The sequence below is a fragment of the Branchiostoma lanceolatum genome, chromosome 4 (assembly GCF_035083965.1).
Source record: "Branchiostoma lanceolatum isolate klBraLanc5 chromosome 4, klBraLanc5.hap2, whole genome shotgun sequence".
Lineage (NCBI taxonomy): Eukaryota > Metazoa > Chordata > Leptocardii > Amphioxiformes > Branchiostomatidae > Branchiostoma > Branchiostoma lanceolatum.
In genome coordinates this window covers 31,921,819-31,941,558 of record NC_089725.1, presented here as the reverse complement: position 1 = coordinate 31,941,558, position 19,740 = coordinate 31,921,819, and the positions used below count along the sequence as shown (strand labels likewise).

Sequence of the window (19,740 nt, the reverse complement as noted above, 5' to 3'; positions counted from 1 at the left end):
CAAAATCAAGACCAATCCAGTGCTTAGTCAACGACTAAAAATGTTTAAAGTTTCAGGGGCGCATGTGAACTAACGTACAGAACAAATCAAATTTGCATTGTCTTTATAATCGGGACTAAATCCTAGTAATGCCTTCGGTAAGAGGAAAAGCGGCTCTTCATACTGACAGTAAATCCCATTGTCAGCTACAAATTTACGATCATTTATAACCCAGGTGATATAGACATGAAAACACGTGTCTACAGCGAGTTTAAAACACTGCACAGACAGAAGTAAGGCTGAAAACAGCCCAAGAGTCCCTGTTGTAGGAGACGAGGCTGACAGTGAATCCCATTGTCAGCTACAAATTCACGATCATTTATAACCCTGGTGATAGAAACATGAAAACAAGTATCTACAGTGAGTTTAAAACAAGGCATAGATAGCAGTAATGCCTGAAACAGCCCAAGAGTCCCTGTTGTAGGAGACGAGGCTGACAGCTACAAATTCACGATCATTTATAACCCTGGTGATAGAAACATGAAAACAAGTATCTACAGTGAGTTTAAAACAAGGCATAGATAGCAGTAATGCCTGAAACAGCCCAAGAGTCCCTGTTGTAGGAGACGAGGCTGACAGCTACAAATTCACGATCATTTATAACCCTGATGATATAGACATAAAAACATGTATCTACAGTGAGTTTAAAACACTGCACAGACATCAGTAAGGCTGGAAACAGCCCAAGAGTCCCTGTTGTAGGAGACAAGTCTGATCATCCTCGTGTCGACCCGACCACCTGGCTCGTGATGATGAGGAATGTGACTGCAGACGACTCCGGCGGGACCGGAAGTCTACCGCTCCGTAATTAAGAAGACGTATTAGCTCCATGCTAATCGTGGATAATATAGACGGATGGGAAGCGAATGTGTTTCTGTATGATAAAGCTGCGCCGTGAACAACGCCCTGCCCCCATGTGGGCGAGTCAGGAGAAGAGAGATAAGAATAAGGTGTGATTAACGGTTGATGTAATGTGTGCTTGGAGAGAGTGATGTCACAGGTGTGGGGTATATTCTCTTCGGTACAAAAGGGGAAATGGTCTCTGTGCATTTGAGAAGAGAGTCATGTTATTGGCGTGTTGATATTCCATTCGATATAAATGGGGTACTATTCTTAGGGAGAGTAATGTTACAGGCGTACTGTGCTCTTTGTGCGTTGGAAGAGAATGATGGGATTGTTGTTTGAATGTTCTCAAAGGTACAAACGGAGGACGTCAGAAAGATCCCGGGAGTTATTTTGTACGTGAAATATTTCATTACGCCAGACTGGGAAAATAATTGAAACGTTACGAATAACCCCTCCTGCTCGTACAGTCAACTTTAATTGAACTCATTTCCGTGAAAGAGAATATGACAGCTGACCTAAATTCAAATCGATTTTCACTTTTCTTCATAAATTTGATTTTAATTTGAACCATAAAGCGACAAAAATGACAGGCAGTGCCAGAAATAACCTCTGCGTTAGAAATGACATATTGGACGGTGCAAACAACCTTCAGCTATCTCACCGAAGCTGTGGCACGCTGGCGGCGTCGCTGCGTCCTAACTTGGATTATGTAACTCTTGACTTTATAATGGGAATATCATGCAAAAGGTACAAGTATACCTGAAAGGACAGGAAAACACACAAAGTGTCAAAACATTCGTTTTTATTGATAGATTTCGTTGAGCACTCTGTGAAGTTGCACTGCCGCAGCGAGGTCGCCAACGTGCCGCCGCGAGGTCACCAACATGCAGCGGCTTCAGTGGTGAGATGGGGGCTTAAGGAACCTGCCCGGCGCAAGGTTAACAAACTACGGACATCTTCCCTCAGCCGATCCCCGGACCCTGATTGCGCCCGGAACGTGCCCGAGCCGTGTAATGAGAAAGGACTAATAGAGAGCCTGATTGAACTGCCCCGCGGGCCGAACTGATATCTGCCGTTCCTCGCGGCCTTTTGTTGTTAAACACGCGCATCAATTGTGCTCGGGCCGCTCCGTCACCATCAGCGCGCGGCCCGTCACTGCGGCCGGTGTGCCGGGGATGATTACTCGTGTTTCCCTCATCTGACGGCTGAATGTGGGAATGGCCATACATGACTTTCGGGGGTTTTAAATCGGAGGGAGGGGGTTTGGGTTTCTGTTCAGGCATCGGCACACTGTTTAACCTGTTTCCCACTCAGCCAGCGGCAATAGATTAACCCATTTTCGCTGCTGTCCAGATAAAATGTGGGATGTGACTTTCGGGGTTTTTAGATCGGGGTGGGGGTTGGGTGAGGGGTCCTGGGTTCCATTCAGGCATATGTTTAACCTCTTTCCCGTTGCAGCCAGCGGTGATCAGTTTAACCCCTATTTGCTGCCGCCTCCTTGCCGTTCAGTCTAACTGTGGGGATGACCCGATGTGACTTTAGGGGGAAGTAGATCGGGGTGGTGGGGTAGGGTTTTTCTGATCAGGCTTCGGCACATTGTTTAACTCTTCATTGGCATAACAGTGCTTTCAAAACTTTTCACGCTGCCACCTCCTTGCCGTCCAAACTAAATATGGGGATGACCCGATGACTTTCGAGGTTGTAGATTGGGGTGGGGGTGGTTAGTTTCTGTTCAGTCTGGGGCACACTGTTGAAGTTTAAATATTTCCTCCTGCACTCACTGGCACACTGTTTATCCCATTCCAACTTCCACCTTCTAGCGGTTTAAACAAAATGCGGGGATGATCCAATGACTTTCGGGGATGTAGAACGGGGCGCGGGGAGCTTCTGTTCAGTCATCGGCAACCTGTCGAACCCTCCGCCGCCGCCTTCTCCAAGCCGCCCCGATACGGCAGGCAATCTCTTCATCTTCCGCGGGACATTGATGTGATTTAGCCTCCCCCATTAAACGTCTGACATTTATAAGCCGGGGTCGCGGCGGCAACGATTGGAGTCAACACAATTTCCTACCCGGCCCTGTGGGGTATCGGCCGATCTGCCGAGGCGCTGCCCTCCACATAAAACACGCCGGGCGCAGTACATCCATCAGACGGACGGTACAGAGGAGGGAGATGCGGGGAGAGACATGGCTACGCCTCCCGTTGCCTTGGTAACGTTTTAAGCCAACATCTCACTTCCCCATTCTATCTACGCGTGTTTGTTCGCAAAACGCTAGAGAGATATGGAAAACATTACCCATGAATGAGGCCATGCTATCCTCCGGGTAGAAACAGTAGGTCATGGCAGATATGCAGAACCATTAGTCGATTGGAAATCACCTATTACGGCTCGCATAACCCCTTCCTCTGACACGAAAGCGGGGCTTTAATGACGTTAAACCCCACAGCCGGCCCAGACGATATTGGGTTCACGGAGATACGCGACACTTTGCATTTACTCGGCTGCTTCGTACATTGAAAGAGATTGGAGCAGCGCATCTCGCTGTGACCCGGCGTGTTCGGCACCGAGTCCCGCCACTTTAAGCAATGTAAACCCAACTCCCGCGGTAACAGCCGGGCCTAATGCAGCAGACTCCGCATTTGCGGAGCTAAGAAATCAAATTTGCCCCGTAATTCGAAAATCGATGCCGCTCCGGGCCTGCGAGGGTCGATGAAATTACAGACATTGAAAGCGCAAAGTTTCCGCCGTTCTCCGTGTTCGGGAGCAGCTATTGTGAGGTAAATCAGGAGAGGAGGGTTCGCGCGCCAAAAGACTCTTTTGTGAGTAGAAATCCAATCCCATTTACAGCTCGGGCACCTTGAGGAATACGCCGATGGAGGAGTCGTGCCGTACATATAAATACCCCGCTATTACCGCACCGCCGCGGTGAAACATAACTCTATAACGCAATATCCAGGATATACATACAGGGAGTATCGAGCAACGTTTCCTCACAGGACCTCCGTGTCTAAAGGTGCTGTGATGCGGGGCTGGAGAGTTATTGTGTGAAGGTTACGCAAGGAAACTCCCCTCCCCAGTCGGAATGCCCCCCTCCCCCTCACACCAGCCCTCCGAGGCCGGTTCGTCCTTGCCCGCCCCGTCTAGAGGGCATCCTGAAACAAAATTGGGTACAAGTCGCAGATCACTGATTCTAGATGGGATGCTGTCGAGAGCAGTAGTCTCTATAGCAGGAGCCTCGGTGGGCGTTTCCCCCATTGTAATTCTTCTTTTGTTTTTGCCTATAACGTGTTGTTTTCTGGTTGGTTCTTTGGTGGCGCTGGTAACTATTGAGAAAACCCAAACTTCAAGAAGATGGCAGCAATTAGAAAACATTACGTAGCCAGGAAAATGCAGCAAAAAAAATGAAGAAAGCATCACCGAAGGAGCCTGCTATAGAGGCTAATACTCAATGGGTTCTAGGGTGAGTCGATGACTTTCTGGGTTCAGGGATGTAGAACGGTGGTGGAGTGACTTTCGGGACCCAAACTTCAAGAAGATGGCAGCAATTATAAAACCTTACGTAACCAGGAAAAGGCAGCAACATGAAAACATCACCGAAGGAGCCTGCTGAAGAGGCTGATAGGCAATGGGTTATAGGGTGAGTCGATGACTTACGGGGTTTGGGGATGTAGAACGGTGGTGGAGTGACTTTCGGGACCGCTCCATGAAAACAGCTGAAGGAGCCTGCTTTAGAGGCTATCGGCAGGAGATTCTAGTGTGCATCAGAGCAAAAAAGTAAAAGAGGAGCGACGCAATTTTCTGTCAACCGACCAAACGGTGCCGGATTTGCCAGTCTGAACTGACTGACTATAAGATTAATAACGCGCGGACTAGTTTCCGTGTTATATTTCCCCGGCGGCCTATGGTTCGGTCCGAGGGGAGGGTACCGACAACTGATTATGACGTCACCAAGAGGTACGGACTCCTATATGTAATATTTGCGATAACAACCGACTTAAGTCCTATTTCCCACAGGCCAAGACAATCTCATAAACATGTAGGTAAAATGTGATCTAACGATATAGAACTCAGTGAGGTAACCTTTTCGAATATCTGGCAAAGCGTAAAAAAAACAGATTTTGGGGAGACAGAAACTTTAGCCTTTGTATCAACAGAAAATAACAAATTAGTGAGCATCGATTTTATTTCAAATATTGTAATTTCTACCTTTTTGCAGCTCGCAGTGGGAAACGTTTTCTGATATCCTGAAAAAAACAACTTTCAAGGAGATTGAAACTTTGGCTTTTGTATCAACAGAGAATTACATATTAGTGAGCGCCGATGTTACTCGAAAATATTGTACTTTTTTACCTTTTTGCGGCTCGCAGTGGGAAACGTTTTCTAATATCCTACAAAAAACACTCGAGATCAAAAGTTTGGCTTTTGCATCTACAGAGAATGAAAAATTAGTGTGCGTCAACTTAATTTCAAAACATTGTAAAGTTTGTAATTTTCCAGCTCTCAGCGGGAACCTTTTCTAATAATATCGGGTGGAAAAGCTTCGAGAAAAGCCTAGAACTACTCATCTTTCTTTCCCTGCGTCACAGAAGAATGTCAAATTAGTGCTCGCCTTGAGCCCAGAGGTGGAACTACTGTAATCAGCAGCTAACAGAGTCTGCCGCGGCTCCTGACAAGCGGTTGTTAATGACGGTTCGCGCGTCGTGGCGACGAGAGATAAGGACTCAGGGCCCGCGGATGATGACTCCGCCACGGGGAAAGTTTTGTCTCACCTAAATTGATGGTTCGTGACGGCGTTTCGGTGGGAGGATTTGAACTCGGAGTACTCAGTGACAAACTTTTGGAGCGTTAACATACTGTAATTTAAGTTCGAGTGGTTTTTATTTCGCGCTAAGGGGAAAATAGAGTGTTCGCTGTGGTTTTGATTTCGCAGTAGTGCTATAGTCACATACTGCTACAGTATTGGACAAAAATGTTCGCGGTGGTTTTAAGTTCGCGGTAAAACAGTCGCCGCGAAATAAAACACCGCAAACATTTCTGCATTTACAGTATATTGTTATTCAGCGTTAACATGCGTGCCGGTAACCGGGATCTATCCGCTCGGTTCCACAAAACGTTTCGTCACGCCTCATTAGCAGCTTCCTACACTTATCTACAGGATCAAAGCGGCGAGCGGTCTACTTCATAACTGTGCCATTACGATTATGCGAAAAGTTGCTAAAAATTCAGGGTCGGTAACTCCCCGTTCCGACTTGATGCAGAAAGAAATTCAGCTCCGGGCTTCTCGTGTGATCTCTTGGCTCACGTCAGAGTTGTACTTCGCGCGCCTGCGCAATGGTGTGTTTCTTGTCACGTGACTAGAGTCCGCCATATTGGTCGGTTAAAGACGCGTGTGGCGCTAGTGGATTTTCCTCGATCTCAAGATAACTACTTTTATTCTTAACCCAAAAGGAGCTGATGAAACAGGAGTACTTGCTGCCTTACAATCATTGCGCGCTCTGAATGAAGGGTCGCCATGTTGGATCTATGCGCTCCACCATAATGGCGACGTCGGTTACATGCATAAGTGAGTTGTGACGTCACGTGTAGAAATGATTACAGCATAATGTCAGACACCAACACGAAGGTATATATAGACCCTGCACCGGGTATGACGTGCAGCAGGGGTAAACGTCACATTATGTTACGTCATTACAAACGCAGCCACATGTCTCTCTTGGGACGCGAAATCAGACTGTGGCAAATTCCACCGCAGATTGGAGGATTTATCAGGCGAAACTCGCGGCCTCGTCTTTAATGAAGAAAGATCGATCCTATTGAACAGGTAGCAGTGATTTGTACCTTTGTCGATAAATTGAGACCTTGAAATGATTCTATTAGGACCGCATGTTTATGAATTTAGAAGTATTAGGACTTAAATCATGTCAAATGTATCTCTGTCGTATTTTGTCTGACTCTAACCTCTTCCCCATAATCAAAAGCAACCTGTAGGCTGATTTGAATATTTGATGAATAAACAAAGGCTCAAACAAGCAAAAATTCGTTGTTTTCCAGAAAAAAATGAGGACATCGCTTGTTTGATTGATTGATTGATTGATTGTTTATAGCACACGAGCGTGTTAACTTTAAAGCACACCGACCCTGCTGATGACACACCAACACTGAGGCGTGAATATGCAGCCTCCGCCGCTGCTCATCCGCGCGGATGAAAGTTTGTGCTCCGGAATATCTGATGATATCTTTAAATGCTCCCGGCAGCCAAGCGTGTCCGAGTCATCCTGTTGATTGAGCAGACTCCGCGCGACGCGCGCTCGGGCGAGAGTTCGTCACGCTTCGCCGAGCGTTATTCACAAACACGAGCGACTCAAGCGGCATGCAGTCCCCCGGAGTTCATCCTAAATACACCTATTATCGGTAGCCTCCGCAGCAGGCTTCGGGCGCAGTTTTTTGGCTGATGTTGCACTGTTTTAACGCTGCCGTTTTCAGACAGCAGACAGCAGGAGTTGAGGAGGAACAGTTGTTTGGTTGGTTGGTTGGTTGGTTGGTTGGTTGGTTGGTTGGTTGGTTGGTTGGTTTACAGCCATCGGGAAAAGAGTAAGAATCAATCATAAAAGACGGCAATATCAAAATACCACGCAGAGCCAGCTAGCTATGGAGGCTACGGTATACGACACAACTGTGAAGTTTACTCTGTAGCAGGCTTCGGGCGCAGTTTTGTTTTCCGATTTCGCATTCCGAGTGCCAACGGCTACAAACATTGAGGAGCAACAGCCATTAGCCATCAACTTTGTCAGTTGTATGTTGTTTTTCACTCCAAGAAGATTTGCTATTTACTTAGATGACAGCTAATGGAGGAAAAAGTATCCATCAGGAAAAGGGCATGAAAGGATAAAATACGGTAATATCAAAATACCAACCGAAGACAGGCAGCTGTGGAGGCTACTGTATACGACATGAATTTGACGCAAATCGTTTCGTAGGCAAAAGCCGTTCCTCCATCTGTCCCTACTACAACTCAGTGAACCCGTGGAATACGTCATTTAAGTTGTTCTGGTGAATCGAGGCTCACTTTTGGCTTTTGGAACACCGCCAAGGAAGGCCAAGGCTCGCCAGAACGTCGACTTCTTCTTCGAGTTCATATCGAGGAGTTTCAAGACGTTAGCTCCGTGTACAAACGGATTTCAGACTCGCTAATGGAATCGTTTTCTTGGCAGACGCCCCACGTTTCTCCACTACAGCTCATTGCAGAGGTTATTGCCAGTTGTTTCTGGCGCGTCGAGGCTCCGATCTGCACACGGCACACGTTAGGAACGACCTCATCAACCTTCACAACTGAGGGGCTTCCATTAGGAAAATTGGCTTCTCCTGATTAGCGGGAAAACTCTGCGGGTCACCTTAATTAGAACACCCTAGCGTGGAAATTGGGAGGTAATGGTTACGCGAATCAGGCACGGAATGAAGGATGAAAACGCTTTCAAAGCCATTCCGTTTTCCTGCCTCTTTTTTCAACCTTCCTGATTAGTGTAGATTTTTTACGCCCCGGTTAGATGATCCTGCAATGGCTGTTCAAGCGGAATCTCCAAGCAGATGTTGGTAGGTTTGAGCATTTGCCTGTATAAAAACGTGTACTTGCCAGAAACTTTACGAACTTTACTCTCTCAACGTCTGCTTGGAGATTATGATTCCAGCGGCCCAACACATGGCTGTAGTGTTTGGCCCGCTCCAATGTTAAGACAACTTCAATGTCGGGACAACTTCAATGTTGGGACCGCCCCAAAGACGGAACCGTCCAGATGTTGAGACTTTGACTTTATTGAGACCGCTCAAATGTCGGGACCGCTCCAATGATGGGACAGCCCCAATTTTGGAAACCGCCACAATGTCCCAACCACTCTAACGTTGGGACCGCCGCTCCAATGTTGGGACCACCCTAAGGTCGGGACCATCCCAATGTTGAGATCGCCCCAATGTTGAGACCGCCCCAATGTTGAGACCGCTATGTCGGGATCACTCCAATGTCGGGATGACTCCAATGTCGGGATCGCTCCAATTTTAGGACCGTTCCATTGTCGGAACCCCTCCGAAGTCGAGGTCGTTCCAATGTCGTTACCGCTCCAACGTTGGAAACGTTCCGACATTGGGACTGCTCCAATGTCGGGACTGTTCCAATATTGGGACCGCTCCAGGGCATCGGGACACCGCGCGTTACGTTATTACATGTAACCCGCGTCACCCTGTGGGTACCGACCGTTATTGCGCGTTCAGAAAGCCCCGTCTTCTCGGCATGCAAAGGTGTGCCCGGGGCAGAGTCAGACAACATCGGGCGCCCGACCTGATCTCAGTCGCCTCCGGATCTCCGCGTAGATATTAAAATCTACAGATGTCAGAGAGGTGGAGAAGATGCCTCGATCCAAGGACACTTCGATGCCATTCTTTATTTCCCTGGATACTTTCCACTTTTACGTAATTCGGATAGCTCCAGGAACTAAAAAGAACACTGGTAAAAGTTCATTCCACAAGATCGCGAAACTTTCAACTGTAAGATTTGTTTACCGAGGAAATTTTACAGCTCGAGTTGTCAAGGGCGGGGCATCGTCTGACAAACAGGACACTAACCCTGTCCTCCCCTGTGCCTGTAAACGGCAACCCAGTTGCCCCTGCCCGTCGCATCAAGCTTTCCGACCTTCAGAAGAGGTGAAGTTGCCAAATGCACGTCGCCTGCAGAACTTCGCTTTCAAATTTCGTCTTCCAATTTTGCGCGAAGCACATGTACCATATATCACTTGTCGCACGAACAAAGAGGCCGACGCCGAGGTGTGGAATTCGATACCCGCTTTCATAAAGATCTCAAAGCCGGAGATATCAGGTTTATTATCGTCCCGCGGCGCGCGGATTACTGAAAAGATACGCGCGCACTTCAAAGAGCGGTTTGCCTTTTGTTGGAGGTGGTTTACTGTTAACACCAAAGAGGGTGTTGGGTGAAAATCGCTTACAGTGTCACTCCGCAACAAAGGATGTAATTAAGGCATTGGATGCGGGAACAGATCAAGTGTAACAGCGTCGGGCGCCGGCGCGAGGCAGACCCATAACTCACGCGTGGCGTAATGGCCGGCGTGAACGCGCGCATGTATTACTCCAGCTGTGGGGCGCCCGGGGGTCACGGCGGCCCGCGCGGACCGGTTAGACGCACTGGGTTAGACGGATGGAGACGCCGATACGTCATCGTTTCCGGGAAGATGCGGGTCGGGGGAGATGGATGGTTTGCGGCTGCGCGAGAATTAACGGGAACTGATCCCTGTCGCTGTTCGGGAGGGCGGTGTCGTCTGACAGATGGGGGAGGTTCCGGGAATCAGGCTTGTTTTCCAGGGGAATACAAACTTCGATAATGTCCGGGAATTCAGATATCACTCCAGGAGAGTATATATGTACTCACATATGGCCGGAAATTTCGAAAGTATTCCAGGAACGTATCTTACGTTACTCGTCAGTTCCCTCGAACTTTGACTTTTTGTCAGGAAAATGATGATGTTCAAAAATGTGCATTCTTGTGGTAATGTCGTTAAATCGCCTCTATTGCATGTAACAACTTTTGGTTTACAAAAAAAGCATATTGTCAACAGAGAAACTCAGCATTCGAAGTCATTGCAAGCTCTCGTTCTATCAAAAGGCGTGATGCGTGTTTACCCAGCCAAGTGCTGTATTCCGTCACCGATTACAGTCGCTAATCAGACCTTACTCCGGTACATTTTCCCACAGTTATGTTACAGTCTCCCACGGGACGTCGTGTTGGTACACAAAACATTCCGCATTCACCAGAAATGCTGGGAAACCTTGGGCTTCGTGTCGAGCTGAATGCTGCTGAAAGTTAACATGGACTTTGTGGCAGGTTGCCCAGTGCGATGCTCGGACGCTGCCCGCTGGTGGAAGGGTTGGGAAGGGCGGTCGTTTGTCTGCACAGAGTCTGATCATGAACTGGCAACGGTTTGTTGAACATGTTGAGGGTATGTGTGGGTTAGATCAGACAAATGTTCGCATTGGTCTCCTACAACTTCTGTGCATATGAGTTATTTATTTATCTAATCTTCAAAACATAGCCACAGAATCTGCAAGCTCAGCACAGGCCAATTTTGTTGCAATTTTGTTGCAATTTTGTTGCCTCAATTTTGTTGCCTCAATTTTGTTGCCTCAATTTTGTTGCAAATTTTGAGGCAGTTCGTATCATTAAAAAAAACGACATAGATATTAAAACGCCCGCCACTAAGCTTGTTTGAAAGACATCCCGTAGCAGATTCTGCCGTGTTGCTGACTGTCAAAAATCCTGACAGTCGTTTGACACTGAGCGACGCTGAGACCGTTCCCGCCGTTGTGAGCGGTGTAGCAACATCACAGCCCGCACCGGCCTGTCACGAGCCAGCCTGGAGATGCGGGTCCACAACAATCACACCGTCATACCGCCATCAATCAATCCTGCCTCCAATACCTCCCTCCAATATCCCAACCAGAACTGCAGCCGCCAGCACAAAAAATAGACGCAGCAGCAAAGCAGTCCGAAAATTCTGACGACATTCACCGATATAAGTCAATGCGTCCGCGCCTCCAATTTGTTACTTACAGTCGACTATTGACAACCCGGCAGCCAATGCTGACCGACCATTATCGGCAATCTGTCGCCCGCCGGAAACTCGATACGCAAAGAAGGTTCTCGGGTTTCCGCGGCCATCGGAGATCTCCCGCCAAAACCCTACACAATCGTCCATCAACGAAGCCTTTATTGAGCGGCGCAGCGCGGGAGTCAATGTTAACGAGGTCTAAATGAGATTTTTGTCGGTCGGCTCGGGGAAAGCTCTCCCCCCGGAGGCGCGCCGCGGTTGATCCCGGTGCAAACGGCCACGTTACGGGATCGATCCCGGCTGTAGAACCGGCACGAGGGGGGGAAACTCCGGTGATGAGGTGCCGCGTGCCGTCGGGAATACGAACGGAGCTCACCTCTGGGTTCTGGTATTAAAGGGACCTCCACTATTAGCGCTGCAGTCAATCCCGATAGCCAGGACGGCACTGCACGATGCCAGTCAGGATGATATAGTCTTGTGTTGTATGGTTGTAGAATGTTTCTATCAAACAATGCATCTGTATCTAATATAGCCAGTATAACCACCATTCGCCGTAACACACCAGCTTCGCAGGCACGCGGCGCTGACGCAGACGTTTCAAGTAGCATCCACCACCAGCGACTGACAAAACTATGAATCCAGTTGCTTTAGTACCTAGTTGTGTATTTTATCATCTTGATGTCTAACCATCATGAGCGAACCATAGTAAGCGATATAATCTTCCTGGAAAACAGAAACGTGTCTTTAGGTAAAACTCACTTGATCAGGTAAACAGTCAGACGTTTCAAGTAGCTTCCACCACCAGCGACTATGAACCCAGTTGCTTGAGTAACTCTTACCTGGTGTACCTTAACACGTACCTGGATGTCTAACCTATATGTGCGAGCCAAACAAGTGATCTAATCTTCCTGGAAAATAGAGAACGTGTCTTTTGGTGAAACTCACTTCATCGACAGAGGCACAAATCACGACCACCCGCTCGATAGGATCGATATTTCTTCATTAAAGACGCGGCCGCGAGTTTCGCCCGATAATACCTCCAATCTACAGCGGAGTTCATGAAGCGTCGTGCCGTAAATGGTTGCTGAGTAATGAACCACTTTCATGCCCTTTGAGGCTTCGACTCCTTTTTTGGTTTCGTATGCTTTGTAGAGATCTTTATTGACACAACAAAAGCACAATGACTTTCGTAAGGTCTACTACATCTATACATACATACAAATGAATAGGTGCATACAAATGAGTTTGATTACACACAATTATATGGGATAGAGCAACATATCGTAATTTCACGTGTCGTATACTTATACATTGTTTGTTCTAATGTCCAAACATTCTTTGATGTATCTAGCTATCTTTACACAGTAAGGATTGCATACCTGGTAAACCGTAGCATTAAAGACGCGGCCGCAAGTTTCGCCCGATAATACCTCCAATCTACCGCGGAGTTCATGAAGCGTCGTGCTGTAAATGGTTGCTGAGTAATGAACCACTTTCATGCCCTTTGAGGCTTCGACTCCTTTTTTGGTTTCGTATACAGTACTTTGTAGAGATCTTTATTGACACAACAAAAGCACAACGACTTTCATAAGGTCTACTACATCTATACACACATACAAATGAATTGGTGCATACCAATGAGTTTGATTACACACAATTATATGGGATAGAGCAACATATCGTAATTTCATGTGTCGTATACTTATACATTGCTTGTTCTAATGTCCAAACATTCTTTGATGTATCTAGCCATCTTTACACAGTATGGATTGCATACCCGGTAAACCGTAGCATTGAAGACGCGGCCGCGAATTTCGCCCGATAATACCTCCAATCTACCGCGGAGTTCATGAAGCGCCGTGCTGTAAATGGTTGCTGAGTAATGAACCACTTTCATGCCCTTTGAGGCTCGACTCCTTTTTGGTTTCGTATGCTTTGTGTACCGGTGTAATGGCCTATAAGCTGATGGGTAGAGTTTTCGCCTTGCACCCGACCGGGTCATACCAAAGACTTTAAAAATGGTACATGATGCTTTCTCTGCTTAGCACTCAGCATTTGTGAAAGAGTATGGCACTTAAACACACACCAATACCAGTGGACTAGCCCCCTGCTGTAGTGACTTGCACAAAGTTGTGTGGCCCAAGGGCTGCAAATCGGAGATGGGCGCCGCCATATGCTCCGCAAAGTGGCTCGGGAGGACTTTAACTAACTAATACTTTCTATTGCATACCCGGTAAACCGCTTCATGGCGTAATCCACCAGGTTCGTACTGACTCGGGTGCGGAACTTTAATCTTCATCTGCAAATCTGAACTGTATGCCTATAATATGTCACGTTAATGACAACGTGAACATGTTTTGAGAAAATAGACCGTCTTTTGTTGCGTCTTCCGCTCCAAATCCAGTGCGACAGGCCCGGTCTTAATTTGTCAGGACCGTTTAGTCGGTTGATGAGTGGTGTACCGAAGAAGCCCTCGGGGCCCGGAGTGTGTTCAAGGCTTCCTCCGGTGACGAACGTCCTCCGACTCCGAGCCCCTCCGTCACGTCTGTTTCCCGGCGACACGGAGATCACTCAGCACCCTAACGCGGGAGTGATGACACGCGATATCCCCACTATCGATCTGTTCTCGATGGTTAAGCGTAATGACTCCGGTTGAGAACACGACAGGCTGATAGTTCAGGGCGTAATTTTGACACAGATTGTTGACATGCCGTATGTACATGTATGTACCGCCTGAAGACTCATTTGATGGAGCTTTTACTGCAAAACGCGTACGTTTCAAACCGTAATACACCCCAAACTACCCGCATAACTGCTAAGGGAATGCGGCGTTCCGGTGCTTATGATATCCTATGGCATATACAGGTTGCCAACTAGAAGGCACAGCTAGCTACATTCTAACACCTCAAAATTCTTTTAAATAACAAACGCATCAAATTCCATCGTCTATCAAGAGGAGGAGGAATACTTGTGCAATTGCTATTGCCTGTCAAAATCAAACAAACAAACAAAACTTTCCCCCTAGCGCCAGCTTCATATCTATAAATCAGATAATCTAATGAGGTTTAAATAAGTCACAGGGCTATTTTAGGCTCATTAAACATGTATACGTCTTGATTAATAGGTGATAGTCACCCGTTACGCCAATCCTTCCACAAATGTGATCAATCTAGATGAATAGATAAGCAATACATGAAGATTTACCACATTACTATTAAATCCTGAATGCGCCTTCACGGGGTTTACATTATATAGTGTCAAATACAGCCCTCCCACAGTAGGAAACTCAGGCCGAACAACTGTGGCTCGGAGATAAACGCGACCCGCTCAAATGGTAATACCGACGCGAGGCGAGGGATCAGCCGTACGGAGAAAAAAAAGCAATTTGTGCCGCAGCAATTTCTCTGCCAACCTTGGCTGCTGCTAACAGCGTTTTATATTCACATGTGTCCATGTGGTGTGGGGACAGATCTTAGAGTTGCGCTTATATTAGGATCATTATTAAAACTGCCCAGGTTTACTGGTTTCGATAGATGTAGATATCGTAATAATGTCACCTGTTGTTAATATTTTCCGCTGAAAATTTGTTTATTATAGTCTGACGTCACAGCCCCCGTGCTGATTGGTTGAACCTGGAACGTACATGTTTATAAATTCATAATCAGGTGACTGTAATACTAATTCACCTGTCCACTTCCTGTTTTAAACATTCAACATGGCGGCCAATATCTATGACGTCAGAGTCACGTGAGTGAAAACACGTGTACGTTTCTGGTGCCTGTCTGGTATTTGTACATTAAGTCCCTCGACACGCCTGCATGATTTAAGCTCAATAATAATTCTTCTTCTATTTCTGCTTCCTTCCAAAAGGTCACATGTCAAGTCTTGGAAGACAGGGACGTCGAATGTGGAGAAATCGACTTGGAATCTGACGCAAAATTAGCGAAACAAGAAGGTGAGACCAGCGCTCTTTCCATTTTCTTTCCATTTTCCAATAGATCATGTCGACAAAATTCTGTCCGTGTTGAGCTTAGCTGAGTGAAAACTCCAGGAGCTGCACATGTAAAGTTTGTTTGGTCATGGCGTACTACTTTAGCTTTGTCCGTCTCTGCTGATCACACTAAGTAGACGTTACATCTCTGACACGGGCTGCTCGTGTTATCCCGCCTGCCTTATCTTTGCCCAGCACATTGCGCGGGCTCTTCATCTAACGGCCGGGAGTAACCGTGTAAGCTTCAGGGTCAGGTTCGGAACGCGCGCTGAAAGATCGGCGCTCTAACCGGGGGCGAAACTGACACATCAAGCAACGCGATAAGAGAGACCGTCTCTAAGTACCCGACTTTATATCCGTCAAGTGTTTTATGCGATGTTAAAAGCAACGTGTCAACATGTGATTGCTCACTTTTTATCTCACTGCCCTAACTATATACTTATCAACGGCCATGCCTCCTTGACAGACTTGAAAATATGAACATTTCTATGTGAGATATTGATACTTTATTTGATGATGCTTTTGTACATCTTTTACTTAATGGATCACCTTTGTTATCTTCAAATTTCAATGCACACATTTTATCTGTAACCCAATTGTATATATAAGATACAAAGCGTTTTCATAATTAAGCTATAATTGTTCTGTTATATGTAGCATTGTTTCTTTTATATCTCGGTCACTGTATTGTTCCCTCATACTTAGATACATGTTTTATTTGTGTTTAGTGATGCCGCTAGATAAGCGTCGCTTCTGATGTTGAAATAATTTTAAAAAATGTCATTTTTCTTCCTCCTCGCCCCTGCCAGGAGTTGACGAGCACGGCACGATACTTGTGTACAAGGATGACGAGGTGATCGAGTACCTGGGCCACAGAGCGCCGGAAATTCTCATCAGCTTTGTTGTTGATGTAAGTTCTTTTCCCATCTTTCTTTTTTGTCATCTTTTAAGATGAATATACAGACACGTATGGCACAGATACAATAAGAAAAATAGATAAATAGAAAATGACTCATCCCAAAACAAAATCATACTCAAAACTACAATACGGAAACACACGAATCTGAAACAGTGACAATTCTAGACCATTTCATACAATCAAAGAAATATGAACAGAACCCCCAAAAGCTTGTAAGCTTGTTGGCATCTTTCTTCTAATATTTTTGTTCATAGAAATATAGTGTTTATTTCAATTTCCACCTTATTATAATGCAGTGTGGCACACAGGCAGCGATAAGCTGGTGTTTGTGCCACACACAATATATAGACACCCATGGCAAAGCAATATAAAGTTAAATGAAACAAAAATATATCCCAAAACAAAAACATACACAACATGATAATCATAAAGAATGACACTTCCATACAATTAAAGAAATACATGTATGCATAAAAAAAACCAAAAGCTTGTAAGCTTGTTGGCAAGAGAACGAATTCACACTAGTCAGGATTGGCAGATGAACTACTCTGGTAGAGATATGAGACTCCGTAACGCGTATTCAGCGCCCTACAGACCTTTTATTATTGCTCATCAATCCATCACCCGTAGATAGGTTCTGTCAGGTCATTCAAAATGAAAGTAGGAAGTAGAGCATGACGTTGGTTTGCGGTGCAATCAGCCTAGATGCACTATTCACTAACGGCGGGTTGGGCCAGATGGAAGGACCCCTCTTCTGATGCCAATAATTCACGCTTTGAAGTGCGAATGTGCAATGTTATGTGACATGTCAAAGTTGAAGACAATCATAATGTTTAATTTGCAAATTCATGCCCTAGTCTTATTGCAAGGGGTACAAACATCAGAAAGGGTAACAATGGTAACGAGTGTCTATTCTAACAAAAATCTCTACATACAACATTACTGCGGGGTTTGGCTTCTTCTTTGAAGACAGTGGCTGATGAGAAGTCCCACGTTTTTAATGATAAGTGGGTTTTATGATTTGTGACAATATACCCACTGTGTGCACCTCAAACACTGAACCAGCTTATTTCTTCACGGTTTGTTCGACCAATGACTGCGACTTCTTCAGTTACAGAGTAGTTATATATAGCCTGGTGGGGACCTGAGTCTGCCGTGTTGTACCAGTGAAGCCCAGTCTTATCCTTACCGCGGGTTCACTCTCATGGCCAATCATTCACCCTATTCTTCCGAATTCCACTCTTAATATTCTATTAGTAAGGCGTGTTGTAGGCCAGACCTACAACAGTCTCTGACCAGAGGATGACCATAGTCTCTGACCAGAGGATGACCATAGTCTCTGACCAAAGGATGACCATAGTCTCTGACCAGAGAATGACCATAGTCTCTGACCAGAGGAACCATAGTCTCTGACCAGAGGGTGACCATAGTCTCTGACGTGTTTTTATTTAATTTTGCAGCTGTTCGATGACGCTCACGTCGACATCATCAAAGGCAAGAGCGGGAAGGAGGACTTCGACGATGACGACGATGAGATCAGAGTTGTCGGCTGGTTCGAGGACAAGAACAGCAAACGTGAGTCGCAACACAAGTACCCCTCCTGTGGTCCTCTCGTGCCGTTTGCAGCAGTTAACTGGCTGCTTGCGTGCGAACATATTCTAGGGCGATCGCATTTCAACACCTTCCTGGTCGAACATCTGTCTTTTTGAATCAACAATAAATAAGTTACATTATGGAATGATTAAAGTATTCTCTAACTAAAAAATTTAACTCATTGGAATTTCAGACTTACTCGCTCAGGCTTCTTCAATTATCTGACCAAATCGCTCAGGACACGTGACTTTATTCACGTGGGACGTCATCAATGGGTCAAAGGTTGATGGAAGTCGATATCGCTCGCCGTCCTCGTTACTTGCTCAGTAATGTAATTTGCCAACTCAGAAACTCAGAAGATGAATTTTCTAGCAAACAATTCTAGCAAACAAGTCACACTTCGAATCTTGTCGCCCCCACAGAATAGAATATCAATTTCTTATAATTAATGCTCATATAAGTTTTTATTTCATTGTGTGGTTGAACAAAGGCGTTGTTGTTTGCCTTGCAGACTTTAAGGAATTCGAAGATGCTGCTAACCACTTCCCGACTCTTGAGTTCTTCGCGACCTTCGACCCTAAGGTAGGGAAGAACTCTCGATCTTTGAACACAAACACTACTTTCTAATGCTTTCGTCCAAAGGAAGACACCGTAAAATAGCCTGACGATACGATAGGGTGTTTGCGCGTGACGACATGGCCGTCATGTTGGTTGGTTGAACCTTGACGTCACGCGCGGGAGCTGTTGCCAGAGTTGACGTTTGAACCACATTGTGATTGCACCATCTTATCAATGTCGCATTTTCCGCTATTCTGAACAGAGTCATGATAATATGTGTACATCATCGTCACGTGGGTACAGACACCCTATTCCGAGTCATGTAACCCGATACTACATTCTTCAGGACGGCTAAAGTCCATATATGGCGGGGCCCTCGCAAGCCATGTCCGCATATGCACTTTCCCACGGCTGCACTGACCATGACTATGCGACTTATTATAACGAAAGCCTTTCTGTGAAAACTACTGTGTAAAGTAGCACGATTTCCGCTTAGACCGTGAAAAATGCAGATTATAGGCTACTATTTCAAACCGCTCCATGGGCAGACCTTCAGCATTCTCCAACCCCTGACGCGACACGAACACTATCTACGTCTCTACATGATGTATTCCAACCTTGCGCCGAGGAATGCCAGGCGCTCCATCATCTAGCCTTGTAAGCGCGGGGCATGGCCGGCGGCAATCAATCCTAGCTGCCGCGCGGGGTTACGCCAGGTCACGGTCTCAAGGAGGCCCCGGGGTGGGGCACCTCGGAGGGAAGGATCTAGGACACTAGTCTGGATGCTAGACTGCTTCCACGACCTACACAGGCCAGCAACTGTACTCCAGGGCCAACATGCCCAAAGGACATCTTACCACAGGCTCCCTGAGTTAGTTGTCTCTCCGAGGGTCTTACTCAGGGGGGCTGAGGTAAAATGTCTTTGGGGGCATGTTGGCCCTGGAGCCGAGGAGCCTGCCTGTGAAGGCCCTGGTATAGAGGCTGTTTAACACGTACGAAGAACAAACAAACAAACAGATGAACTGACTGCGGTTGTTTGGGTTTTCGGAGGTTTTTGGAGCAATGACAACAATCTTCACGTGCATATACACTCTGAAGAAAGACTGGACCAAGAAGCAACTGATGTCTTGTGAACTGAAGATCTGAAATCCATCTATCAGTTAGTATTAACTGGGGGGAATCTTTCG

The 19,740-nt window shown here is 46.3% G+C and overlaps 1 protein-coding gene across 11 annotated transcripts in view; it reads left to right on the top strand.

The window, feature by feature from the left end:
- LOC136434041 (calsequestrin-1-like) overlaps positions 1–19,740 on the top strand; it is a 33,968-nt gene that overhangs the window by 3,070 nt on the left and 11,158 nt on the right. For all 11 annotated transcript variants that reach the window (XM_066426702.1, XM_066426699.1, XM_066426700.1 and 8 more), the window contains exons 2-5: positions 15,363–15,447; positions 16,293–16,393; positions 17,863–17,977; positions 18,507–18,577. In XM_066426702.1, coding sequence (XP_066282799.1) covers positions 15,363–15,447; positions 16,293–16,393; positions 17,863–17,977; positions 18,507–18,577 — 372 coding nt within the window. The remainder of the gene's footprint in view (positions 1–15,362; positions 15,448–16,292; positions 16,394–17,862; positions 17,978–18,506; positions 18,578–19,740) is intronic.